At 41.2% G+C, this 27,237-nt stretch overlaps 1 protein-coding gene across 2 annotated transcripts in view; it reads right to left on the bottom strand.

Moving 5' to 3' along the window:
• The window catches only part of myom2b (myomesin 2b), a 32,858-nt gene extending 6,305 nt beyond the window's left edge, over positions 1-26,553 (bottom strand). The window contains exons 1-33 of one of the 2 annotated variants that reach the window (XM_030415027.1): positions 26,437-26,553; positions 23,735-23,838; positions 20,214-20,271; positions 19,808-19,962; positions 19,544-19,630; positions 16,982-17,070; positions 16,668-16,718; positions 16,395-16,559; positions 15,832-15,993; positions 15,232-15,373; positions 14,303-14,502; positions 13,797-13,850; positions 13,537-13,664; positions 12,884-13,064; positions 12,597-12,771; positions 12,368-12,489; positions 12,018-12,205; positions 11,647-11,773; positions 11,284-11,462; positions 10,248-10,362; positions 9,805-9,967; positions 9,525-9,631; positions 8,480-8,524; positions 7,928-8,064; positions 6,615-6,759; positions 6,332-6,394; positions 5,913-5,980; positions 4,906-5,019; positions 4,554-4,641; positions 3,158-3,196; positions 2,130-2,235; positions 1,373-1,439; positions 458-554 (exon numbers count right to left, since the gene is read on the bottom strand). In XM_030415027.1, coding sequence (XP_030270887.1) covers positions 458-554; positions 1,373-1,439; positions 2,130-2,235; positions 3,158-3,196; positions 4,554-4,641; positions 4,906-5,019; positions 5,913-5,980; positions 6,332-6,394; positions 6,615-6,759; positions 7,928-8,064; positions 8,480-8,524; positions 9,525-9,631; positions 9,805-9,967; positions 10,248-10,362; positions 11,284-11,462; positions 11,647-11,773; positions 12,018-12,205; positions 12,368-12,489; positions 12,597-12,771; positions 12,884-13,064; positions 13,537-13,664; positions 13,797-13,850; positions 14,303-14,502; positions 15,232-15,373; positions 15,832-15,993; positions 16,395-16,559; positions 16,668-16,718; positions 16,982-17,070; positions 19,544-19,630; positions 19,808-19,962; positions 20,214-20,271; positions 23,735-23,817 — 3,700 coding nt within the window. In that variant the 5' untranslated portion in view covers positions 23,818-23,838; positions 26,437-26,553. The remainder of the gene's footprint in view (positions 1-457; positions 555-1,372; positions 1,440-2,129; positions 2,236-3,157; positions 3,197-4,553; positions 4,642-4,905; positions 5,020-5,912; positions 5,981-6,331; positions 6,395-6,614; positions 6,760-7,927; positions 8,065-8,479; positions 8,525-9,524; positions 9,632-9,804; positions 9,968-10,247; positions 10,363-11,283; positions 11,463-11,646; positions 11,774-12,017; positions 12,206-12,367; positions 12,490-12,596; positions 12,772-12,883; positions 13,065-13,536; positions 13,665-13,796; positions 13,851-14,302; positions 14,503-15,231; positions 15,374-15,831; positions 15,994-16,394; positions 16,560-16,667; positions 16,719-16,981; positions 17,071-19,543; positions 19,631-19,807; positions 19,963-20,213; positions 20,272-23,734; positions 23,839-26,436) is intronic. The other variant, XM_030415028.1, reaches the window with a different exon arrangement.
• Positions 26,554-27,237: the final 684 nt, after the last annotated feature.

The raw sequence follows: 27,237 nt of genomic DNA, 5'->3' as shown, positions 1-27,237 counted from the left end.
ATACACCACTTCACGACATGGCTTCAGAACCGAGGAAGGGAACAATGATGCGTGCGAAGCGATGCACTTATCAAATATTTGCCAAAAAACATAACTGTTGATAACATAATGAGTGTAATGGGAGGGCAGAGGAGAGGTTAGTTATGTTCAAGGACTGTTTTGTGGAGTTTCTGTGGTTATTTTGTCACTCTGCCTGTTGGCATCCATTTTAACCAAAATTAATTCAAGGACCAGTTTTTTATTGGAAAAAAAAAGCAAACCGTAGACCTTTTACAGCCAGTTTTCAACAGTGGTGAGTGTTTGGGTTGGGTTATCTTTTTAAAGTCTTAAACTACAATTTGAAGCTAAGAGCTCCATAAAAAAAAGTGACTGTGTTGTTTCCACCTCTCATTTTACCAGCATAATCAAAAAGATTGAGAGTGACACTGAGAGAGAGAGAAAGAGAGAGAGTACTGACCATCACCACTGAGGTCCAGTGTGCGCTTGTGTGAGTTTTCAGGGTCGGTGATGAAGATGGAGTACTTTCCTTTATCCTTGTCTGACGGCTCAATCACCTGTGAAGCAAACAATCAGTTAAGCAACTGTTTATTTCTGCTTGTACATGTTTAATTAATGGTTGAAAAAAAAGGATTCATTCATCTACCAGGTAATTACAATTATAAAGCGCTCTGCCAAAAAAGTAAGGGAAGATAGCACTATTTAATTAATTAAGTTTAATGACTCTAAAATGTTTGATGCTTTATTCATGAGCCACCTCCTTCTAAAGGTGAGATTATCTATTTAGTTTGTGTTAGAGTTGGCCTGGTATCACCTCTACAGAGGCACTCTTTGAGTACTTTTAAGCAACACTTATTAACAACAATGCCATTGACTAAAGGGTATAAAGGGTAACACCACTATTTTACACATTAAGGTGTGTTTATAGGTCTTAGGGAGTATTACTGCGTATGTAAAAAAAAAAAAAAAAGTCCGATGTAATCCGATGAACTGCCTCTCGTGATGATCCTTGGTTTAAAAAAAACAAATGATCAAGGTCGATGCAGCAGGACCAGAGATATCGCCTTTTTTAGTACATGCATTCGTCTTCCTTTTCAAAACCTGCTGCCTACATTACCCACAATGCAACTTAGCCACTAAGTGACACCGCTGGAGGTTTATCAGATAATTCCTCCTCGTTTCGGAGCTATAAAAAGGCTTCACAATACCTTTTAACACATATGCAGCAGTACTCCCCAAGACCTGTAAACACACGTTAATATATAAAATTTGTGCAATTATCCTTTCATTCTGAAGGTCAAATTCCAACTGTTCCCATATATGACACACTTTAAGAGACATGTACTGTTCAGCATCGTACAGTAGAAGATAATACCTCCATTGTTGCCATTGCTGGGGTTCCTCCAATCACAGTCTTCTCACCGTGGGACAGTTTAGTCTCACTGATGAGAGGAGAGGAGAGGTTAGTGTGTGTGTGTTTGTGTGTGTGTGTGTGCGCGCGTGCTGTTGGATAGGTAATGGAAAATCACGTTTACATCTCTGCCTAATGTTACGCATTGGCATACCAATTTCTCTCCCTCACTATCTGTCGCACGTTCTCACATAAAACACGCCGAGAGGTTAAACGTCTAATCTCTGTGTTCTTTGAGTTGTTGAATAACGGCTCTGCTACCCGCTGCCTCTCTTTCATCCTCTTTCTCCTCATACCTGTTGTCTTTTTATTCTCTCTGTCCGTCCACTCTCTCTCTCTCCCCTTCCCTCACTCGGTCTCCCATCCCTCCGCGTTTTATAATATCCGGGGTAAGGCAGAGTGCTTTTAAGCGCACAAAAAAACCTTGCGTCTCACTAGAAAATGGCAGGCGTGGGATTTCTGTCACAAAACAGGCCAATTTGACTGCAATAACCAGGATAATGAAAGCACTTCACAAGTTTTATTACGTGGCTTATTGTTTTTGCCCCTCCTGGCAGTTTGTGGTCAGCATGTTTATAGGCTGACTTAAAAGAATACTTGAAAACCCACTTCCAAGACTACAAATACTGGAGTTACTCTTGTCATTATTTTCTCCTTCTTCTCCTCGGTAGTCGTAGTTGTTGTTGTTAGTTGTGTTCTGCGACTAGCTGTCATGTCTTACCCGTGATACCAGGTGATGTTCATCTCGGAGGTGTAATACTTCATGTGACACTGCAGCTGAATGCCTGTCGCCGTGCAGCTGATCACCAGCTCTGCTGCGCTGGCTCCTGCAGGAGGTGATGGGAGGTGATAGAGGTTTGTTGAGGGCACATTTGAAAACAAGAATCAGATACATATTTTCCATCTGCCGCCGCCTCGCTCTGCTGAGAGAGCAACAGGAGGCACTTTTTTTGTGCGCTCAGAACTAATCAAATAGAATCAAACTCCCATCTGCAGTCATTTGTACATGTGGTATCCATTATACGACTTCCATCTTTACCTTTATCAAGCCTGGAGAGAGAAATTGTAATAATGAGGCAGAGTGCTGACTGTTTGTATGCTGCATTCCATAAAACGCTTCAAACCCCAGAAGCTTTAATAACTCTTTTTTTTTTTTTTTTATAGCTCTCCAACCTAAAAGGGAGTTTTACACTATACTATGACTGTGTGAGACTTTGCCCGCTGCACATTACAAGCGTACAAGTGTGCCATCCACCTGGTCACATCACCATGGTTTCCCATTATCACAGTAATGAACCCTCTTCTCCTCTGCAACCGCTGCTGTAACAGTTGCTGCAGAGCTGTCAAGTGACTGTCTCTTAAAATAGGAGTAAGATGCTCCTCCACACTGTCACTGTGACAGTGCGGCGGAATATTAAAGTGATTTCACCACATGATGGTATGATGGCCAAATGCTTCCAGCATGACAACTTCTGCCACACGCTGATAAGTGTGTGTGAGTGTGCAGTTTGGATTTTAAAAATGTATCAGCCTGGTGATGGATCTGAATCTCTTATCATGTGTGGTTTTGATTGTGCCATGTTAAATTTAGATCAATTGCACCCCAGTGTGTAGGGGATGATGATGAGGTTAAGTACTGTTATAATATGCATCTCGGCAAGTGAGATGGTATACGTCAGTGTATTCACCTCTGTGCACATGTGTGGGTGTGTGTGGGTGTGAGTGTGTGTGCAAAAGGCAGATACTCACCAGCCAGTTGGCTGATCTTGTTGATGGCATCCTCAAAGACTAGAAGAGAGGCAGAGAAACATGGGGTCAGGGAAAGAGCCAAGAGGATGCAGAGTCGCACTGTTGCCCTCTGGTGGCAGTATTCAAATCTCAGCCAGAAAAGGTTTTAAATTAAACATGTATCGTTGTCTGGGTATCTTCTGCTCCATAGATACATAGCTACACAGGGTTCCCACACCTTCTTGAAAATTAAATTCAATGACGTTTAAAAGGATACAGGATCGAGTCCTTTAAGATGCAGGGACCCAACATATCATAGATTGAGACGCAAATCAAGATGAATTACTGTTACAACACTAGCAGGAATCACAGAAGATCAGAGACAACAAATAAAGAATGAGGCTTCAATGTGTGAATATTCCTCAATTGTGCTGAGTTAGTTCTTTATCACACAGAGACTCGAAGCTACAGGCGCTGCTACTGCTGCCGCTGCTGCTGCTGCCACTGCTGCCACTGCCGCTGCGTGTGCTATGTGTGCAACCGGGCAATCAAATGTAACTAATGAAAAAACAGATGCAACTCTGCGGGTTGTGCTGAAAAGTTTGGAATGGCACTAGAAAAATGTGAGATGTAGTAGGGAGATGTGAGAGAGTAGTGCATGCCAGGCATGCTGTACCAAAGGGAAAACAATGGTTCAGCTGGAGACACGTCTTGGTGTGATCAGCTGCTTACAGTGAGAAAACTGCAGGAGATATGCCGCTTTGAGTGATTTCAAGGGCCCACGTGAAACCTTGTTGTATATTTGAGACAACCCTTAACTAGACCCTGTGACTTAGTATCCCTGTTGCCATTACTAGCCAATAAGCTGAATGTATCTGTACTTCTGTGGCATCCCCGTTTAGATAAAATGACAAAAAGAGCTGTATCTGTTTAGATCATCACTCTCTTTAGTGTGATTTAATACTCACTAACCTCTAATACAGAGGGGATAAAAGACAATCTGAATAGGACGGTAAAAATGCACACAGAGGTTCAAGCTTGAAGGACGGCAGACGACCAACTCAAGTGACAATTATTTACAGCTACATTAAAATAGATTTCTCAGGATTAAATACAGCCAGCAGGTGAGGAGGCTGTCACAGCGCGGGAACTGTTTTTATACCCAAGTCAGAAAAACAAGGTTGCGATTAGAGGGTTTGTTAAATATTAATTAGTTCATCATGCAGATAGTGTATATGTTGGGATCATTTATCCCACTTTTTCATGAGCATCGAGCTCTTTTTAAGTTTGTGCTTGTGATTGGCCATTAATACTGAGGGGTTCTAATTTAGTCTCAGTTAGACAACCAGCGAGCCAGAAATTCAGCGAATGACTCAATTAATCAGTGAGATAAACTATGTATGAAAGATATGTTTACCTTTTCCAGAGATGTCAATTTGGCTCATATCTTTTCCTCTGTCGTCACTGATGGTGGCCTTATAAAGTCCTGCTGTCTTCAGTGAAAACTGCAGGAGAAACAAACCAGAAAGTGTTTCGAACTGAATAAGGAACATTCAGGAATGTTCCGACTGTGAACACGTCGTGAGGTCTGTTGTTTTTTAACAAAGTGTCCTCGTTTTTGGATCCTCAGAGAAACGCTAAAATTATGTAACATTGCGGCATTCTTGTAACCAAACAAATCACTGAAAAAACTAATCGTACGCAGAAAGAACAGCGTTGTACACTGTTTTACAGCATCCATGCGAGTGACAGCACCAAATTGCATTTACCAGTTTGATTGGTAGTTTACAGACTCCAGATCCCAGGTCAGGCTTCACATCAGGGATGATCTCTGTGTCTTCTTTAAACCAGTGGAACACTGACTCCTTCTTTAAATTAGCAACCTGAAACAAAACATAATTACAAATATTATCATGAATCTTCTTTGATCCCCTCTACAAAGCAGTCCATCGTATCCCAATTCAGATGTGCCGTGCTTAAAAAAAACTGCATAACTCTGCCTCTAAAAGTCATTTATCCGTTCTGAGTTAAGATGTGTCGCACCTCATCTTTTCATGGCAACCAGGGCTATTTAACACTTGGAGTGTAACCGATCCATTATAGATGTTCGACGGGGCAAATTCAGTAATATAAATTCACTGTAGTTCCACCTTATACAAACCTGTTAGCAGTGCCATTAATGCAGCACGCCTCAGATTTTATAACTCATTACAAGATGCAAATCCAACAAGTCAGTGATGTGTGTAAAGTTCAGTTTATACAGCGGTTCATTAAGGCCGAGAGATACCTCAACATCTGTACTCAATTACTCTCACCCCATTTCTTCGATAAAAAATGTACCTGTTCCCTCGGGAGATATTGAGCCCGGCCTTTTTAAAGAATATATTGTGCCCAGAGGATTTTTGCGTGAAAAGATTTTAGTCACTCAAGACACTCACTCACTTTATTTTCTCCATATGTTTGTTGTGTTTTTAACATCACTCAAAATGCACTAAACTAACAGATAAAAACAGATGTCAGCGTCAGATTGTCTCGGGGGACGTGAACACTTCTTTGATTTTAAAATTGTTCTAATTACATCCTTCATGCTAACAAAGCCGAGAATAAATCCTGACAGTCTAATTCTGGTTATTTTCAATCTGGACCTTGTTATTATGCAGCATTGTCGCATCCTGCACTCAGCCACCAGATAATGGCTCATCAGCTACCCGCAAGTCAGCCTCCCGTTTGTTTAGAGTGTAAATATTCAATAATTATTAAGTTCGGCTGTGTTTACCTTGCAGACCAAAGTGACAGAGCAGTCGTCTCCAACCTGAAGTGTCAGGAACTCGCTGAAATGGGGACCTGTGGTGAATAAAGGCAGCAGAGACAGAAGGCTTGAAAAAAGAAATGCTCGTGGATCTTGACTGTTCGAGCTCTTTTAAAAGCCTTGTGCATTATTTAAATTCGAATCTCCCCATGCCCCTACCATAGCTGTTCTGTAAATCTCAAGTTAGAACCTGTTTTGTCACCCAGCGAGCCATTTGAAATGGTTCCATTTCGAGTTTTGAGGCTTTGACTCACTACTCTGTTTCTTTTCCTGTACACTCTCACTGATTAAATGAATTGTCTCCCAGGCAACATAGTGGTGTGCTGCTCAGGGTCGAGTAAAGCTCATAGAAAGCTTAAAAGTGGATGATGTTTTGTGTTGCTTACCCTCCTTGACTCTGATGTACTCCCTCCTCTGGAAGTCGGCCTCAGCCAGTGCTGCCTTGAAAGCTGTGTGCACATACAGATACACAGAGACAGAGAATAATTAAAGGATCAAAGCGTTGCCAGTGGTTTCTATAGATTCTTTTCAGTGAATTCATCTAGCTAATGCACTTCTGTATTGTATCTGTACTCTTACACCAGAGATGCAGGAAGTCTAAAGTCAAACATCAACAGGCTGTGTTCATTTTGGCCGCTATAGAGAGAAATCAGACCTCTCCGCTCTTACCATCTCCAATCAGAACCAGGGAGCTCTGTGCTTTGCCGCCTCCATCTGTGATCTGGCAGGTAAATGTGCCCTCATTCTCCTCGGTGAAATGGTCCATAATGAACTCGATGATACCTGTAGAGACGTCATGACCCATCTTGTTGGGCTGCAGAGAGACAGGGTTGTTTTTTGTCAAAACAAGAGGTCACAATGCACTCGAAGCTAGACTTGGTGGAAAATGGATCCTTTTTCACCGTAATTATGGTTCAAATTGGGGTTGTACTGCTGGCATTGGTATCAGTGAGTACACAAGTCTATGCACCCATCCACTACCATGTAATGTGTTTATCAGAAACAGGACCATGATACCCATCCACTACCATGTAATGTGTTTATCAGAAACAGGACCATGATACCGCTGAGCAGCGACCCATACACCTGTATGCAACTTAACAGATTTACTTTTACTGCACAATAGTCAGTATCCATAAACATCAATTGACTTGTGTTACTTGTAGCACATTGGTAACATAGCATCCATACTGGGTTAATAGTATCCAGCACACCATTGGTCCACACTGTGTATTGTTGTAGACTAATTGTTTCATTGCAAGGTGCAGCAATACAAATTAATGACACCATAATGCATTATAGTGGGCTGTTCAGAGCCTTTGAGATGGTTGACATAACTTTACCTGTTGTTAACATATATTATATATTCTTTGAAGAATCATTTTAGGTTATGCCAGGTTAAATAAACTGAACTGAAAGTAATTAGAGAAGGAAAGACTCTGGTTATCCCTGCAAGGAAGTTGTTATGTTGAGACCTCTTTGACCAGAATAAATCATTGTTATTCTAGGAGAAAAGAACATTCATCGACTGTTTGACTACTTTATGGGATAAGTTGATGACCAAAATGCAATAGTCAGGAATCCCCTAGTATAGAGCTTCATGTATACACAGTATACCTTTCTTCCATCTCGTGACTCTTTTGATTTTTGTTCCCAATTGACTGGTGAAATATTGTTATTACATATGTTTTATTATTGTTACTTGATACCATGTTACCTATATTTTTAAATTAGTAAATGACAGTTGGCACATCAAACCAATGGTGTGCTGAGCCATCACAGCTGAGAATACATACACAATGAATTTAACTGTGTCCTTGAAATTGAGAGTCAAATCGAATCGTGACTTCCCCATATCGGAACACCTCTAGTTTTAATTTTGCAGCAAGGGCAGACAATCCTTTCACCTTGAAGCCAGAAAGTCTTTTTTTTGTCCTAATGTCTATGTGTCCGTTAATGCCTCAAACTACAGTGTATCTTACATCAGCTCCAGACAGTTCCTTGTTGTTGGCAAAGAATTTGTAGGTGACTTTGGAGGAAATCTCCTCAGCCTGCAGCCAGAACCTCATTCTGCCTCTCTCCAAAATCTTATAGGCCAACTCTGACTTCAGTGGGATGACTATAGGAGAGAAGACGAGAGTTGAACGTTGCGGGTTCAGAAACACTATTGCACTTATTTACTAGTAACTTAATCAAACTGTTAGTAAGAGATGAGGAGGGGGGAAAGGAGAGGAGGCCAAAGGACCAGGGGAAGTGTATTTTGGTTAGGCAGGTGATGCAAAAGCAGGTAAGACTTTTTTTGAATCAAATGAAAGAGAGAAATGCGCTCGTAAAAGAAGAAAGAAATTTGAAAGGTTCAAAGCGAGTCAGAACAAAGCAAAATGAAGGCGTGAGAGGGAGAAAGCAGGAAAGAGAGAGAGTGGGTACGACAGATTAAAGACGCGGCGGAGGAAAAAACGTGTGCGAAAAGAGAGATTAAAAAGGACAAAGAGAGAGATTATGAGAGATGGAGAGAGTCAGCCAAGGGTACCTACTTGGGTGTCTGATTTCGTAGCTGAGCGCCAGCATCTTTGCCAACTCTGAAACGTGAAGAGACAACTTATTTATTTCATGCAGCCGTGGGCACAAACAACGTAAATAAAAAACATCTTGCACTTTGTGCATAGAAGTCATTTTTATCTCCATGGGGGCGACTCGAGCTCCAAGTTTGGCACCAAGTTTGGAGTTGGAGAAGTGAGTGCTGTAATTGTGTTTAATAGATAAATGCGCACTTATAAAGCTGTAGTGAGGACAATACATTATGGCTCAGTGTTCTCTCAAGCCTAGGACTGGACCCAAAGGTCCACTCTGAAACTGCATTACGAGTAAGGACATTCAATTATCTTCCAGACTACCTGTGATACAAGTGAAATATATAAAACCTTGTGTACTAGACATTATTTCTAAGTAAGGCTGAAAAACTGAGGGCCAAATGGGAAGCAATCTTTGTAACACGTGCTGAATAACATATTATAGCCTGGCAGCGTAGTGTTGCAATAGTGGGAAAAACATTGTGAAACTTTCTGATAGAAATACCCTTCGCCACAAAGACGTGCTTTTAAAATACACACACTGCCCCGAGCAGGGAGGAGTGTTGTGAGCAACGTGCTTCTGCTAGCATTCATCAGATGTGTAATGAAATTGTTTGTTGCCTGCATGCCCGTGTGATCGTTTTTAGTCACCGTCTCGTTGCTTTCATCTTTATTTCATCCCACACAGTGCCCCGCTTCACTTCTTTCGACACATACTTTCCTTTTATATTTTTGCTTTTGATACTTAACAGCTGTTCAAATTTTCATGATCAAGGCGTGAAAGATATTTGCATGCAGAACTTTAACAGATGAAGGAAACGCATATTCAGTGTTGTTTAATGTAATTTGAACGATGTAAAGATAATTATGGTAACAATTGGTGTCAAAGTATGCCGACAGGAATAAATTATCTGTCAGTCTAGGGTGTGAATAGCAAATACAAATGATTGTAGATAGAAGTCAGAGCTTAGTTTCTGTACGTGTTTTGGCACCGGAGCCAGAGTCATACCTTCAGCAGTGATTGTATGGCTGGATGAGACTCCCTCTGTGTTGGTGACAGAAACAGAGTACGTCCCAAAGTCTTCTTTGTCTGCATTCGTAAAGATCATCTTAGAACTAGGATGCAGACACAGACAGACAGACATGGGGATGATGCACATTTAAGATCTCCAAATGCATTCTTTATGGTATCCAGCTGTTTGTGTTTGTGTATCATGTGTACGCATAAATACTGGATTTGCGTGGCTGTGGCTGTGTCTGTGCGTATGTGCATGGTTGTGTGGTCTTACGTGCTGCCTTCAGTCTTAATCACAACGCCTTTGGAGAAATCTGTGATTTCTTTATAGTCTTTCTTCCAGATGAACTGAGAGCCCTCGCTTATTTGGCAGGACTCGAATGACATGACAATGTCGCCTGACTTCTCATCCACGACACAGGACACCTCCTGAGAACCTTGAATACACACAGAGACGATGAGTTAGAATTTTCAAACTGAAGGAATATAGTCCTTAGACTTTTATATTTCAGTGGGTTTTCATTATATTTGTCTGCTCCACTACCCACTTTGATCTTGCCTCCAGCTCTTTGAAAAAGAGCGCATCATTCCAGCTTGGCAAGGCCGTGTGTTCATTATGTTGTGTGTTTTCAAAGAGAAACTTGATGATGCCAGATGGAAAATGGTCAAGATGACACACATTTGGAAATAATCCTGCTGTCAGTGGATAAACGTTACCTGCCACAGCCTTGGCAGTCACGGGGTCAGAGGCCATCGAGGCCATACCCACTCCTGCAGCGTTGACCGCACGCACTCTGAACAAGTAGCTGGTGCCCACCTCCAGATTCGTTACCTAGGAAGCGAGGAGACAATCATCAATCAATCTCGGATTTGGTCAGATGTGCTAGAAAAAGTGACAGATTGTGTGTCAGAGTGTCAGGTTAACTTTGTTGCAATGTGTTTTTCCACAACATCAGAAAGTGTTCCAGATGGTCCAGTTTCTGAGAAGAGTTGTGATACAGTGACAGCAGCAGTAAATTCTGAGATCCTGCGGCTTCTGCAGCTGACACATGCAGGATGTATTACCATATACCAGCATCCAGACCAATTATTTCATTTTAGATTTTTGGTGACAAATTCATTAATCAAATTTTATCACTCTGTACTGTTTTGCAACCCATGTTTTATTAGGCCACTACATTTTTTTGGCAGTACAGATTAATCAAAACCATAATGTTGATTTGTTGACCGACTTGCCAGCATCCCATATGAGATTAATTGCGTAAAGGCTGCTTTTCATTCTAAAATCAAACACATCCGTTTAACTTCTTTCTTCTTTTTTCTTTTTTTTGTACTGTTTAACCCAGTAATTGTTTACTTCATCCACTAGGTGTCAGCCTCACACAGTTTAATGGAAGTGTATCACTGCACTGCACAGAAGGATGAATACCTCACAAATGTAATGTATGTGTCATTTGAAAATCATAGCAAGCAGGTGCCAATAGAAACTCTTTGCACAGAGGTGAGCATGTTATATATATATGCAACTTACAATATAGCATCAGGAGCTACATGTGCAATGCTTGTGACAAATGGCAATGCTCAGTCTAAACACCAGCATCCTGTTCCTTAACAATAATTCATAAATAGATAAATCAGTTAATGTACTAATCAACTAAATTTTAGTTTTTTATGTCAAATTGCACTGTGTCCAGATAATAAATGGAAGGAATTCAGATGAGTAATCATACTAGAACATAAACCATGTTCTCACCTTGTGGAAACGGTGACTGACAGCTGTTTGATTGGCCGTGGTCCACTCAGAAGTGCCCTTCTTAGCGTACTCAACATGATAGCCTGTGATTGGTCCAGAACCAGGGTAGACAGGCTTCTGCCACTCAACCACCACTGAGTCATCTCTCACTTCAGTGAAGGTCAGGTCATAAGCAGGGCCTAAAGGACATGCAGAGCGAGAGGAGACACGTTTTGTACATGTGTTGACATTTCAATGGCGACATTCGCTCTCTTCCTGCTGATTATCGAGGCTGTTTCGTAGACATTGACTTGCACAGGCCTCATGTATTTTGGTTTCATGTTTTGTTTGTCATGAATTAGTCAGAGGATGGTGTTTACTGACCAGGCTCCGGCATGGTCCAGGCCTCACAGGTGAAGTCAGCTGAATGTTTGGAAGCTGGTCCGAGGCCAGCTAGGTTGGCTGCATACACATGGAACTGATAGACTGCTCCCTCTGTCAAGCCCTCCACCTGTTAGTTAGATGTTATCATGGTTACTAACATGCCAGTCGTCTTTATCTCAAACAAACTGGGCAAGCCCCTTTCCAAGCTCACACAAAACAATAGATAAAAAGCCTAGTTGGATAAAGTAAATCGGTGCTTGGTGAAAAAGATCCAGACTGACCCAGATACTTAAGTGCTTGTTTTCAATTTATGTAAAAAAAAAAAAAAAAAAAAGAAATAAGGAATAAGGTAACAACAGACATTATTGTACCTTATAAAGTCTTTCAGTGACTGGTGGGATGTGAATCTCCCTCCACATGGTTGTTCCGCTGCGTCTTTTGTCCACATAGTACTCCTTGATCTTTGATCCTCCCGAATGAAGAGGTTTCTTCCAGTTCAGAACCATTGAATGTCCGTCACAGCTCAGCACCCCGATGTCGTAAGGAGCAGAGGGGTGAGCTAAAAAGGCAGTGTCAGATTTTAAAATGTATAAGTGTAATAATGATACAACAACCCTTAAAATGTTCATCACAGTCCAAACAGCGAGATTTTTAAATGTTTTATCTAATTATCATTATCATCATCAATCAGAATGACTGGAAAATATAATATGACACTGACTGAGGGCAGCCTTTACAGTCAGAGGGGAGGACTCCTGGGATTCATCGCTAAGACCTATCTCATTGATAGCCTGGACACGGAACACGTAGGTTTCTCCTTTGGTCAGACCGCTAACCACAAACCTGCACAAACAAACCCAACACATACAAAATCCATCAATAATCAAAGAATCAAACAAAGAAACATTTCTGTGCAATACAGTCAGCTGTTAATGGGTTGAAAAACATACTTGGTGTTCTTGCGGGGTTTGTGATTGGCAGATTCCCAGTCCATGGACCCCTTCACACACTGATCAATGTAGTAGCCAATCAGATTGTTTGGTTCTTTTGGTGGAGCCCACTGGATGAGTACAGAGGTGTCTGATTCCCTGGTGGCAATCACCTGACCGGGTGCAGATGGCACACCTGAAGACATTTCATAGACATAGTCATAAAACACAACAGCAGCTTCAGTGTGGATTCATTCCACCTGGTGTGGAAAATAGGTGTGTGTTACACCGTGAAGACATAAACAGACCTTTGAGCTGCAGGGTCTCAATAGTTGCACTTGGCTCTGATGGCTCACTGTTTCCGTAGATGTTGGCAGACAAAACTCTGAACTGATATTGTTTGCCCTCTGCCAGGTCGAAGACAGCATAACGGGGAGAGCGAATGGGGACCTGAGTGTTAACACGCTGCCACGCACCACTTTCCAGGCACTGTGGGGAGAGAGAGAGAGAGAGAGAGAGAGAGAGAGAGAGAGAGAGAGAGAGAGAGAGAGAGAGAGAGAGAGAGAGAGAGAGAGAGCATTTTAGCCTCAGTGGTCACAAGAGATGTTTGCTTCATATCAGTTTCTTGGCTTTATTAACAATTCAATTATGTCACCTTTGGGCTTGTTCTAACAAAAAAGTTAATTTTTGGAAAAGAAAGTCAGATTGTTGGACCAAATGTAGCATAGCATAGCACTACATTTTATACTGAATATTGGATCAAATAATTAGCAAGTTTGACATGAGTCGACGATAATCAGTGGATCCATAGTAAACAGTACAGACAAACATCTAAATACATGTACTGTCTTTACTTTACTTTACTTTCACATGCATTTTTACACTGATAAGGTATACGTTCAAGTAGTATACAGTGTCGTACGCAAAGCAGCACTGGTGAAAGTACAACATTGTTTGTTACCTTTTCTATGAAGTACCACATGGGAGCCTTGCTGGAATATGCTGGGGCTTTCCAGCTCAGAACAACATATGTCCTGTCTATTTCTGAGACACTGATTCCTGATGGAGCACCTGGAGGCTTTCCCTCAGCTGCGCAGAAACACACACACATAAATGATTAAGTGTATATTAACACTTCAACTGTGAGACATCCACCATTGTCCTCTGGCTGTACATTAATGCACTGGAAGGATGTTATAGACGGATATGGAAAAATCTCACCTTCCACTTCATCATGGTAAGACACAACGTCTAGTTTTCCTCCAAGTTTTTTGGCTGCAAGGAGGATAAAGACAACATGATCACCAATCTGCTTTATGTTGAGGTAACTGGACTTCATTTATTGCTCACTAGGAAACATTGTTTTGCTAGAGATTGGTTTACATTCTCTGGTTCTTGAAATGTGTCGAACAGCACACCTGCAAATCATGCTGTTCATCACACTATCTAATCAGTGTATGTTGAATTTTGATCAATGGTGACAGGAGGACCAGTCGTTTTATTAATTGCACTGATCAAGAAAAGGCCCGTCATTCAAACTATAATACTATAAACTATAAATAAATTCAATTACTTATTTAGATTCAATCCGATTCCATCAAACATACCAAGGCAGCAGTCACATTTGGTAACGTCAGAGACTACAGAACACATTTCCTCAAGTCGTCAAATTATGTAATATGAAAGGCAGAGATGACATTTCTCTGCGCAAATCCAGCTAAACCCACCGTGGAGCTTCTCAAACTCAGTGGGGTCCAGCGCGGCGATGGGATCAGACATGCGGCATGGTTTGCTGATTCCGTGCGAGTTGACTGCTCTGACTCTGAAGTAGTAGGAGTGTCCTTCGAACAGCCCAGACACTGGGTATTTACAAATTTTAATGGGGTGATCATTGCATTGGGCCCAGTTTTCAGTTCCAACCTCACATCTGAAAGATTAACAGCAAAAGAGACAGTACGTGGTATTAGGGAAAGTTACATATTATATACACAGGTTCTTGATTTTTTCGACTGGTATCATGTTGTTAAAGCCTCCGCCTAAATCAGACCAATATACAAGAGGCCACCATCATTATTTCATCACAAGTTGTTACAGCAAATTTTGTTATTGACAAGAGTAAAGTTCTGATGTATTGGAGGTTCAATCTGCACAGTAGATTTTTACAAGGCCGGGCCATAAAAGTTGGTGCAACTCGATTACAGCAATTAATCTACCTGACAGCACAAGAATAATGGAGGAACACAGGCAGTAATATAGATGAAATTATTATAGTCATCAATATTGGGCTGTGTATTAGAATAGAGTGGATTGTCTATTGTAAAAGTAACAGGTGCATCAACAAAATGTTAGCTTCACAGTGTTCAACTTTGTCAATTATGGCGCTCAGCAAAAATATAAGAAAAGTAGTTTAGTTAGAAACATAGAAGCAGTGATTGCTTGCAAAAGATACTTTAGGTTCTACTATACAGAAAGAGTCAATAATAAGATGAATCGAGTAAAGTACACTAACAGGTAGCCTACTTTTGAATATTTCAGTATAGAGTCAAAGGAAGAACGCCTAAAATACAAAACCAAACACACTCTATGTGAGGACTTACAGTTTGTTTTTATGTTGGTCAGTTTAGTTATTTATGGTGTTTATATCAGTAACTCCTACTTGTCCACAAAGTATCCCAGGATTGGTCCCTCTGTGGTGGTATTTGGGGGCTTCCATGACACAATGACATAATCTCTATTGGCATCGTGGATCTTGATGTCCATAGGAGCTCCGGGTGCCTTGGGGACTGGGGGAGGACCATCTACACAGGAAATGACACAGTGACTTGTTGGAAAATATGAGTACATAATAATTAAGTAACCACAGAATCAGAGTCCTGGTCAGTTTAGACATTTTGGGGGTTATTTTGCTAATATAACATAAAGAAAATGTCCAAAATACACATTTTGGTGATATGTACATTGGTGAATACTTTATAACATCACCTCATGTGCGTATTTAAACATAACATATCAGAAAACATGTCAAACAAAAATAGTTGTCCTCATTTAAGTTTCATGGTGATACCTTCTAGTCAAAAAATTTTCACCTGATGAGTCATTTTTGTCTTAAGATTTATAGATTTCTCAATATAAGTTTTTTTCTCGTACTCTGAGAAATCTGAATTTCATTAGCACTTACATACAGTACACCAAACTCTCCAGTCTTATTCCTGTGTATAGTCTGATGGACTGTATCTCTAACTATCCTGCACATCACCTGCGACAGAGACAAAAGCACTGTGTTCTGCGGTGCCTCCTTTAGTGACCATGCGTAGTGTGTAGAGGCCTTCATCGTCTTTGAAGAGGGTGGGGATAGTCAAGGTGGTGACTCCTCTGCCCGTGTCGATCTTCACCCATTTAGAGTCGAACAGACGCTCGTCTGGAAAAAGAGACAGAATCCTGAATTCATTCAATTCCCGGCACAATTCCTACAAACCTCCACTGTAAACTGCTGAAGCAATATATTTCTATAAATGATAAATGATTTGATTTTCCTTTATACCCCGTGGCACCTTTGTGTAATGTATACACACTGTGCACACGCTCAGCAAATTAAACTACTCATGAACTGGGGTCATATCACTAGTCTATTCAGCTACTTTCAGTATAAGTAATTGGCAATAAAAATAGTGTCTGTAACATATTCCCATTTTTCCACTACTGTGCCTCTGGCTACGTGTAGGCTAGATTGGGTCTGGCAGTCGCCACGGCAGGGAGTATTTATTACCAGCAATTACAGTGTAATTACTTAGTCATATAATGCTACTTTATAACAATTACCATCTCTGTACCACTGTGCCTCAGGCTGCAGGTTGGCCAGGTTGGGTTCCAGGGTCATGGTAGCAGTCAGACTGGCAGATCCTCCCTCTGAAGCAAACACCGGCCCAAACTTCTCCAGGAAAGTGATGTTGATTTTGGTGTAATGGATCTTGGGAAGCATAGCAGCTGAGAGAACGGGGTAAAGGAAGAAAAAAACGAATGAGAGAGATGACCTGGTATATCCTGGTAGTGGAACTGATCCTCATTCCTGGCCATTTTTTTTATGACGCTCACCTGTGTAAGGCAGCCATGCATAGGGACAGGACTCATCCTCCTGCTTGAACCCTACATGATTAAAAAAAAAAAAAAAAAAAGATACAGAAAGATAACCATTAGTAGCAGCAGCCATTTGTATTTGAACGGGGATAAGTGAATGTACAGTAACTTTTAGAACTCCAAATTTTGATTTGGCAAGACTTCCACAGTGCAAGCCAGAATTCAAATCTGGGTTGAATGCTCTCATACATACCAGCCTGTCCTGGTGTGACTGTTTGATTAAACGCTATACTACAACATCACATACAAGACCATCGGACAGAGGGACTTACTCTTGACCACGATAGAGGCCTGACAAGAGACCTGTCCATGGCTGTTACCAGCCACAGCAATGTACTGGGCGGTATCATCAGTTGTGCATCTACAAACACAATAAACAGTTAAGTGTACCTTTAATCACATACTCACATACAATTATCATATTAACCAAAAGATATCTTAAAACAGCCTTCAGATGTGTAAATGAAACCACAGGTTGGGGTTTTATCTTTGCGAGGTTCATCCTCAACCTGATATCAAGCCCTGGACGTTTGTGTGAGTCTTTGGTTATGTTTACAGTCACCTATAAAACAGGGGAAATATACATATGCCAGCCGTACCGGATCCACTGAAGTAATCGTTTACAAGGTATATAGAACCAGTGATGTGCAATTGTTGAAAAACGCGTGCTAAAGTGCCCTCCTGGGAGCCAAAACGCATGCTAAAGTGCCCTCTTGGGAGCCAAAACACGCGCTAAAGTGCCCTCTTGGGAGCCAAAACACGCGCTAAAGTGCCCTTCTTTTCGCCCCTGCCCTTCAAAAAGTCTGCGCACGTCACTGTATAGAACCAATGTGCCAAATAAGCAATCGTTCCCCACATGATCGCATCTTGCTGCGAGAGAAAATCAGCAGCTAGATTTGATAGCTTAAGTCATGCTCTGACAAGAGTTGACTTTAGACATAATACTTTGAGAGAGTGCTTTAAAGTTGTAATGTACCCTTTGTGAGTAGATGATAGTTCTTTTCAGTCAGAACAGGTTAAATATCCAGGAAATTTTCACAAGAAACATTATTTTACAACCAAATCTGCTGCAGAAAAATACGTGGAGTGATCAGCATGACGCATCGCATTCTGTTTCTCTTGCTTTTGTTTCCACTAGAGCCATACGGCCACACATGTTTGACAACCTGAAAAGAAATCACCAAGCAAACAAGCTGCAAAAGCTTCTGATCAAGACAAATCTGTCGTCAGATGGTGCAAGCCAAAAAAACTCAATTGCAGGCTAAGGTGTATGTTGGAGAGATGTCAAGAGAAACACTTTGAGGCAGATGAGGGCTTCATGACTTCAAGACTAACATCAACCTCTGAGTTTAACCTCTTACTTGTTTCATTCACTCTTGATCCCTCAGTCTGTTCCTCTCTGTATCGCTCTCTAGCCCTGACGCTCTTCTCATCGACTTTACTAAAACCTCGAGTTACAGCAGTATCATCTAACATGGGAGTGCAGGGAGTTGAGGGAGAGCAGCAAATGTTTTTTGGGATCATTATAGCATTCAGTAAATCCTTCAAATGCACAGAATTGTTTGCACTGCTGCAAATGTGTGTGTGTGTGTGTGTGTGGTAAGGGTGGTCTACATGAATACCACGGCGTAAGGATCAAGGATTGAGAGGTTGGTAGGGATTCTGCATTTCCTCTGTCTGTCATGAGCCTGGCTTAAAATTATGACAGGCTGTTGGTAATTTGCAATTCAAAAGAGATTTTTTCTCTCCAGTCTTCCAGTCTATTTTTAAAACTTGTATACTATCCCAAGCCCTTCATGGTAGCTGTCTTTTCTTTTCGACCATTCTGCGCTTTTTTTTTTACACGGAAAACACACATCCTTCTGTGTAAAGGGTGATCTATGTCAAGTGACTCAGTTCAAGTTCACTCAGAAAGATGATGGGACTATTACAGAGTAATGTCCGTTGGCTGATTTGTGTGTATGTAACAGACAGAAGGAGCTAAAGGGGACTGGATCTGAGGGGAGAGTGATGACTTAAAGAATCCTGGAGTATCACGTAGCACTGAGGTCAGCAGTCGAACAGCTGAGCTTCCTAAGACTGGAGGGAGAGCGGTAGATGCCCCCCTCCCCTCCCCACATATCTGCACTCCAACAGCCTCCCCACACAGTCAGTCGGCTGACTCTGACGTTATTACTCCACTGTGGCTCTGTGTGGCGACCCTGATGAGACTCTGGAGGCAGATTATCTGATGGTTCAAGAGGTAGTCTTGGGATAGATGATTAGCCAGTCAGTGGCCCGAGTGGGCAAGAGTCATGAATCACAAACCCAATAAAAGGACAATTAATTGTATCCTTAAAGCCTAACGAACATGTTGAATATATTTCTCAACATATTAGCCGCTTGGAAAACCTGTTTTGATTATTTAGACACCTACATTGTTCACATCAGCTTGTAGCCTTTTTATTCTCTTTGATTGGTACATTGCTACTGTTAATAATGCACTGTACTGTTTCGTGTAGGCTTCTGCATGCATACTTATTCTGGCACTTAAAAAGATAACTTGACGTTTAATCACTTCTTTGTGTCGAACTTTAAAATATGACGGATCTAGACCTAGAATTTGCATAATGGAACTTAACAGCATCTCATTTGACATTGTTCTGCCCGTTAAACATCCTCCATGTTTTAAACTCTATATCTGCTTTTAGCAGGTTTGCTCTAAAGCAGTGTCGAATAAACTGACCTTTATGTGTAAGTTTGGTGGCGTTCCCTTTTAATATGAAAACAAGCTTATCAAGTAGTAAAACTCATACACAATCATTGTAAAGTCTATGTTCTCTGACCAGCCTTACCTTGGGATCTCCAGAGAGTGGATTCCACCTTTAGATTCAACCATGTACTTTCCAGAGGACACATTCAGGATCACATCGTCTTTATACCTAAAACATATGAACATTTGTGTTTACACCACTACTAACATCTGTTATCATATAACATTCATATCTAAAAGACAAGAAGAAGAGATGATCTATTATAAAGTGTTAAACAGTCAGCTTTAAATTGATACATTCAGTCAGTTTTAGTATTAGATGTCAATTATTTTAGTCCTCCCTTACCATTTTACAATTGGCTGAGGGAAGCCATCAACAGTGCAGATGAGTTTGACCGGAGTATTTTCATACACGGTGTGGGATCTGAGTCTTGCTAGGAACTTTGGTCCCCTGATCATCGGCTCCTCACGCACATATTTGTCCAGCATCTTCGCCTTCAACTAGACGGGGGAAACAGGAATTCAGGAAACAGTAAATATTTAATAATGAATGGTATTCCCTTCTCTCTCCCACACATCTCTGTATTACCTGATTTCCCTGTTACTATAGCACATTATAACAAATGTCATGGACATTAACATTTCTAAAGGTCAACAGTAAATGACAAACAACATGAAACATGATATTCATCCAACGTTTAGTCTTGATGGATAGACAAACGTATGGATGGACAAACTTCACAGATTCTTACCATTTCCTCGATGTGCATGCGTGTTTTGTGCTCATATCTTTCCTCCATCACCTCAGAGCTAAAGACAAAAACTGAGTCAGTTCAGCGGCTTCAGGAAAACGAGGTTTTCAACAGGCCGAGAATTGAGCAAATTACATGTGATTTTTATATAATTGTATGTATTATTATCTGTGATTCTGGAACATGTACCTCCCAGAGGAATATTTTACTGCTCAAAGCTTGCTCCTTTACGGCTACGGAGCCGTAAAGGAGCTCAATGAGAGTTCTCATTTCAGTCTCGTTGTAGTCTTTTTTGGTCTCAAACATTTCTCATTTGTTTCTCCTAAAATTCCTTAGGAGCAATAGGTGAGACTACTTTACCGCTTCAACCTTGCTCCTTTCCGGCACTGGGGAGACATTCTGAAACTTCACTGAGAGCTTGATGAGATCTCCTTTGAAACTTACAGGGAGCCCAAGTTGAGATTTTCTGCACCTGTTTCTCAGGAGAAACAATTGAGAAACAGGAGAAATCAGCCACAGCCTCACTTTGGTCCCACATAGATCTCATAGTTATCTAGGAGAAATGAATGAGACACTACTGAGATCTCTTTTCCAATTTTCGTTTCCTCTGGGCTGCTAGTATGTAGGTGACTTCAAATGTGACATTAGCCTCATTTAAGGTTAATTTCAAGAAAAATAACTTTTACAGTAAGTAGCAGTGGTTTTGAAACAACAAAAACTGAAAAGTTAAAAATAAAGATTATCATTCACAGCCTTTCTATGAGCAAAGGCAGAGGCAGCTAGCAAGCTCTGCAGGCCAGCCCATTTGTCTCTGCTGAGCAGCACACTGAAATGTGACATCATAAGTAAAGGCAATCAGGACCGATCCACCAATCCCTCCTAGTACTCGCCGGAACACAGGCTATTGTAGCCCAACCAGGCATTCGTTAAGGTTTAAAGAAGTGGTACAGTGACAAGCTGAGAGATCATTTCTGTACTACGTGCAGTAGTTATTTGGTTGTACATTTTCTCACAGGTATTAGGACAGGCATTAAGAACATAAGGAAGTAGAGCCCCATGCTTTAATTAGAGCTGGGGCCGATTCGGTATCAGTATAATGTGCCAATACTGATGCAATTCACTCAATCAGATACTTGATGTCACCAATTCACGTACTGAATCCAGATTCTGAAGTTTGATGTTTTTATTAATTAGAAACATGTAGTAGTGCAATTTTGAGCTCATAGAATTGTAGCAAAACCTTATTGCCAATTTATTATCAATAAAACAATTCTACAAATATAACCAGTAGTCTCCACCTTTTTTTTTTGTCTCAGATGGACACACAGGTGGAGCTCGCACTTGATCATGAACTCATTACTGTTACATGATATTGTCTGCGACTGAGTCAACTAGTAGCTCAACATGTCTTCAGTTTAGAAATATTGCAGTCTTGAAACACAGTGAAGTATCAGGCAAATATCTAACCCTGAGTATCAAAGTCAGATCAGAGCAGTGAAAGGTGGGTCTATCTGTCTCTAAGTGGGCTCACATGGTTGACATTAGAGAGGCTTGAGCACCACACAGAGAGGCTTCTGTACAACAGTTGATTGCAGGATTTCACCTTACTGTTCAACATCTGTGTTTCTGACATGGTCGTCTGAGCACTTGCCCTCTGAAAGATTTGCACTACGGAGGGCATTGTTGTGTCTGAGACAATTGTTGCGTCCATTTTTGTCATGAACCATCATGACCGACAAGGATTAATCACAACAGCCACCCTGTTTTTTAGCTGCCATACACAATATCTTTGCATTATATCCATGAGCCAAATTCCATATTCAGCAGACTGTATGCCACTAAAGGTCCAACCCATTAGAGGCTGCCTCAGAACTGGCAACAGGCCTGTCCCCTGAGCGCCGAAGACTGCCAGCAGCAGAGACACAGCCAGCAGTGCGAAGCTCTTAGTCTTTCATCACTGTAGTCCTGAAAGCCATCAGGCCTGAATTGTTCCACCCCTTCCACTGGAAAATCGAGGGGAGTGTGCTGCCGTCCAGAGAGTTGGAGCAATCCTGAAAATCTGGCGGTGACAGACGAAGCAGTTGGTGTAGAGACCACTGCAATGACACTGAGGCAGGAGGGACCATGTTGCATATTGAGGGAGGATGATGAGACCATCCTTGACCAGACGCTGTCTTGGGACAACCATTTACAAAGCCTGTGAGATCTTTGGGTAATTGTTGAAATAAGTAATGTGGACATTTCAGTGTGCTGCTCTTTAGATTCTCTAGAGCGTGTAAAGCTGTGGAAAAGCTCAGACTACATGTGCTTTCTCACCTGGGCAACTTGGAAAAATCATAGGTGGTTGTTTAATTGTGCCCTGAGTTGTTTTGTTGCACCCTGAGCAATAATAATTCTGAGCACACTAAGCATAGTTTAGTTGTATATGATCTGCAAATCAGTCAGTTTGAGGAGGGTAAATTACACACAGACAAGCTTCATACTTACCTGAGTTTGAAATAGAAAAGAGGGAAATTGTTCAGGTAAATAAGCTCTGTATGAGTAGAAACACTACTACTACATGAGTAAAAAGAATTCAACACCTTGTTAAAATGGTGCGCTGGTTAGCAGCTTATTAGCAAAAAAAGAGAGAGGCGCGAACAAATAATCAGCAGCAAGAATAAGGTTTATAAGTGTTGATTAAAGACATGAAACACAGCAGCAAGAACAAGAACACCTCGTTGGTACTCACACACATCAAAAAACACATACATAAACACTAACTGCTGTGAAATGTGACAGAAAATCTATTAGCGAATGGTGTTAGACTGTTGATGTCAGTTTTATACAGTTAAAACCTGATCTTGATTAAATCAAAACGTAACATTTTCTATTTTTCTACATAATACTGGTTGCCAGAGAGGGTTGTGTTGAAATTAACTTATTCATCAAGAAAAATCTTTTGTGTTTTTTGTGTTTTATCTTTGGAAAAAGAGAACAGTATCAGACTCTCCCTGCTCGAAGGTTTGGACAGCCTCTCATGAGCATTACAAAAATACCAAAATTGAAATTCAAATCCAGAGCAGTTTTTCTGAACCTGCTCACTGACGCGTGGTGTCAGTTTGTGAGACCCCCCATTAAAACTGTGCAGTTGACTCACTCGCATTTCTGTGCATGGTAGGTAGGTTTCAGTGTTTTAACAGAGCACAATGGGGGCAAAAGAAAGTCGTGAGCTACCATGGGCTGAAGTTGCATTTGGCTTGATATAGCCACCGATAATTCATCTAAAGAAAGGCTTTGTTCAGCCCTGATATTTCGAAGATGCTTGTCAAAACTATTTTAAAGTTGAGCACGGGGTTAGTTTGGTCTTGGTGTTAGCTTGATGTTAAACAGGTTAGCTGTTCTATTTGACACTAGTGTGGGTTTTTAATTTGTAGGTTTAGCAATGAAAAAGCTCACTAGTGTTTCAAAACTATCGCCAGGTTAATGCTTTAGTTCTAAGTACGTACGTTAGCATTAGCCTGTTACATGTAACATAATACCTGCTGTATTCTTTAACCACATATTGGCTCTGTTTGTGGTGGTACTCGTGGTTGTATTCGCCACGTTTGATCCACGCTGACATGTTGACACTGTAGATACTGACCTGTTGGACCAACAACACACACACACACACAGGCTGACATGGTAACAAAGTAGAGTCTTGCTTACAAGTCAGACCAGCAACACAGTGACAACAACATACACATACAGTTGTGGATACCAACGCTCAAGGATTATCGAAGTGACCTTAGGAATTAGATGTTGTCTTCAGGAGGAGCATTTTGGGCTTTTAAGAACAAAGTTGTTCTCTTTAAAATGACTCGGGGCTTTGTTACAGTGTGCAGTAAGTATAACGGGCTTTATATTTGTCTTGACAACCTCACCCCACCATAAAAAAACAAAAGCCCTCCTGGAATTTGGACACATGGAAACACTGTCACGCTCCCAGACACACATACACACAAACACAACAGTCGACTGTAGGAATGACAAGGTGACACCATATTGATTTAAAGACACCACCAACACAGACACACATGTACACATATATAAACAAAAGGCATGTGAACGGCGACTGCCATTGCAGCTGCACCACAGGCTGTCCATCAATTTAACTGAATAAATCACAAAAGGACAGTTTGAGTTCCGCAAACTACAGCAACATAACATGAATACAAGACTGATGATATTATCACTGGTACAAAAAAGAGAGAGAAAAAATAAATTCACACATGTATCACCGTTTCCTCATATGTGTCTTCAGAAACATTTGGCTCTTAGCTATAATGTGTAAAGAAAACTGAACCCCTGAGTAACTTAAAAAAGCTTTCTGTGGTGTTTGTAACCTATCAAAATGCATCTTCTTTGTTTCATGGATGTTAAATGCACAGACTTTAATTGTGCCGAACACAGTCAAGTACAGGTGCATCGTCAGCATGTTTAAATCTCAGATTAGTGAGTTTATAAACTGGTCTGTGTTCATTATTTAACAGCAATGCGTTTATTAAATACAAAAATTAAATCAAAGTGTTTTATTTCATGTTAATGATAGCCTTCACTTTTCCAAGTATTTTTAGCTGTGTGTCTGACACAGATATATTTTACAGTTCCCACACCGACGCAAGAGCGTAACTTTGTCTTGCATCATGCACACACAGCGGCGCTGGAACATAATTGCCTTACATCACCCAAGTCCTCGGAGACCAGATTAAGGTCAGCTGAAACACAAGACGACTGTCTACCCATCTTCAAAAGACGCTGTTTCCAGATCTGAATCACTCACCCCAGCGTCAGGGTCACAACACTCACTTTTAATGCCCCAAAACTGACAATCAATCCATACCCCTGAAGTCAATAATGTTGAATTTCACATCGTTGTTAAACAGAAAAGCCCCAAAAGATTCTCAATTACTGTCAGAGGAAATGTTCTGTGGTTCCCACACGTCATCTTCACTCAGGGATCGGTCAACCAGCATGTCCGACAGTGCCACAAACAGGGCTGCAGCTAATTGTTATTTTCATGGTCGATTCCTCTGTTGATTATTTTCAATTAATCGATAAGTTGTGTGGTCTATAAAATGTGTGAAAATTGTGAAAAAAGGGTTTGCCAAAGCCCAAAATGGCTTCCTTAAATGGCTTGTGCACAACCCAAAGATATTTAGTTTACTGTCAGAGGGGAGTGAAGTACAAAGCTGCCAGAAAATATTCACATTTAAGCAAAACCATTTATTTGATTATGAAAATAGTTATAGAAAATTGAAAATAGTTAAAATGATAAGCGACAACTAATCGTTGTATCGGTGCAGCTCTAGTCATGGAGCTGTACCACCAGAAGCACTGGTGTCCCAACTGTTGTGAGTAGGTAAAGTTTATTTATCGAGCAGCTTCTAGCGCAAATGTTGAAAAATCAAAGTAACAGACATTCCTCAGAAAATAAGCATTAACTCAAATTGCTCTCAGGCATTGCAGACACAGGTCATATTCTAGTCCCATCAGTCCTACAGCCCAGTGGCTGTGCTCTGCCTCTGTCAGCCCGGCCAATACAGTAACAGCACAAATGCCTGCCAAGTGACATCTGAGCCTCTCTGTCCGTAACAGTAGACCTGTAAAACTCTCGGCCATAACCGTACAAAGCTCTGAAATGTTGCAGCTCGATCATAAACAGTTGCCATTGAGATAAAAAAAAAAAACACTTGCTGCGATAACTAGTGGGAAAGACAATACAACAGAATAATAATGGCTCATTTGCATTGAACATTTCTCCATTTAAAATTCAGTCAACACATTTTGAGTCCCAGAACTGCACACCAGCAATTTGTCCAGCAACGGTCCCGACCAAATCTGACTGTCCAGTGGGAGTCCATTTAACCAATTAGAGTATTACGATGATAAACACGCAGAACAACAGGCTGCCTATCAGTCGTGTCCCAAACGAGGCAATTATGTCCATTTATCCTCCAGGCAATGGTTAACTCATTTGTTTCAATTGCGGCACATCCTTCATAATTCATACACCCTGCCATTCATCACTGTTAAGTATTATCAGCTCTGGTCAAGGTGGCCCTGCCCTAATCTGCGCTCTGTATCTCCATCCCACTGATCCTCACCTGCCACACTGGCGTTGAAAACAAAGGTAGATAGACAAGCTGAGGATACAGAGGGGATAGAACAGCGAAAAGTATAAAATTGCATTTTTTCTTACCCCTTGAGATTCCCTTTGCAGCGACTTTCGGTTGTCAGCCTGAATCCACAGGGAGTCAGCCTAGACCAAGTACCAGGCCAACAAAACCACCACACTTCTCCAACCGACCCCCACCTGCCGCTCCCTGAGGCCTTATAAGGAGAGAGAGCTTCCTATATATAACCATCATCCTTCAAGACTCGGGGCCACTACAACCAGGCAACTATTTGATTAACAGAGTTGGCACATTACAGTTTTTAGTGAAAGCGCAATTACTGGTTTCTGTCTTGTTATCTCAACAACTGGTGCAAACAACCGGTTATTACTAGCGAATGTGGACAATGCACGCAATCTGGCCGTGGTGATGTCATGGGGGGGCGGTGTCACACGTTTACGAGAAGCATTTTTAGCTCTTCTCTCTTCAAGATAGGCGGCATTATGGTCAAAGAACCATGTTGCAAAAAGGCCAGTCACTTGTATTTCTTCCACACACCAAGCCACACTACTGGTGAGGTGAAGCCCTTCTCTAAGATCTTTCTCCATATGCACTCAGAAACATCTTGAGACACTAAGTCGCATGCTGAACTTTGGCCACAGCCTATTTATAAGACTAGCTACGGTTACAGCTCGACTATTCCTGACACAGTGGAGAGAAGCTGTAAAACACATTTCACATCTGAGGCAAAATCATATGATGGGACAACATGAAGTTACATTTGAGGAGAGGAAAGAGAGTGAGAGAGAGAGAGAGAGAGAGAGGCGGAAGCAGGGTGGAGGCTCAGGGAGGAGTGTGTGATGTGTGAGTGATGTAGACAGAAGAGT

Source organism: Sparus aurata, chromosome 4, assembly GCF_900880675.1.
Source record: "Sparus aurata chromosome 4, fSpaAur1.1, whole genome shotgun sequence".
Classification (NCBI taxonomy): Eukaryota; Metazoa; Chordata; class Actinopteri; order Spariformes; family Sparidae; genus Sparus; species Sparus aurata.
The sequence above is the reverse complement of the archived record's forward strand: the minus strand, read 5'-3'. Positions and strand labels throughout refer to the sequence as shown.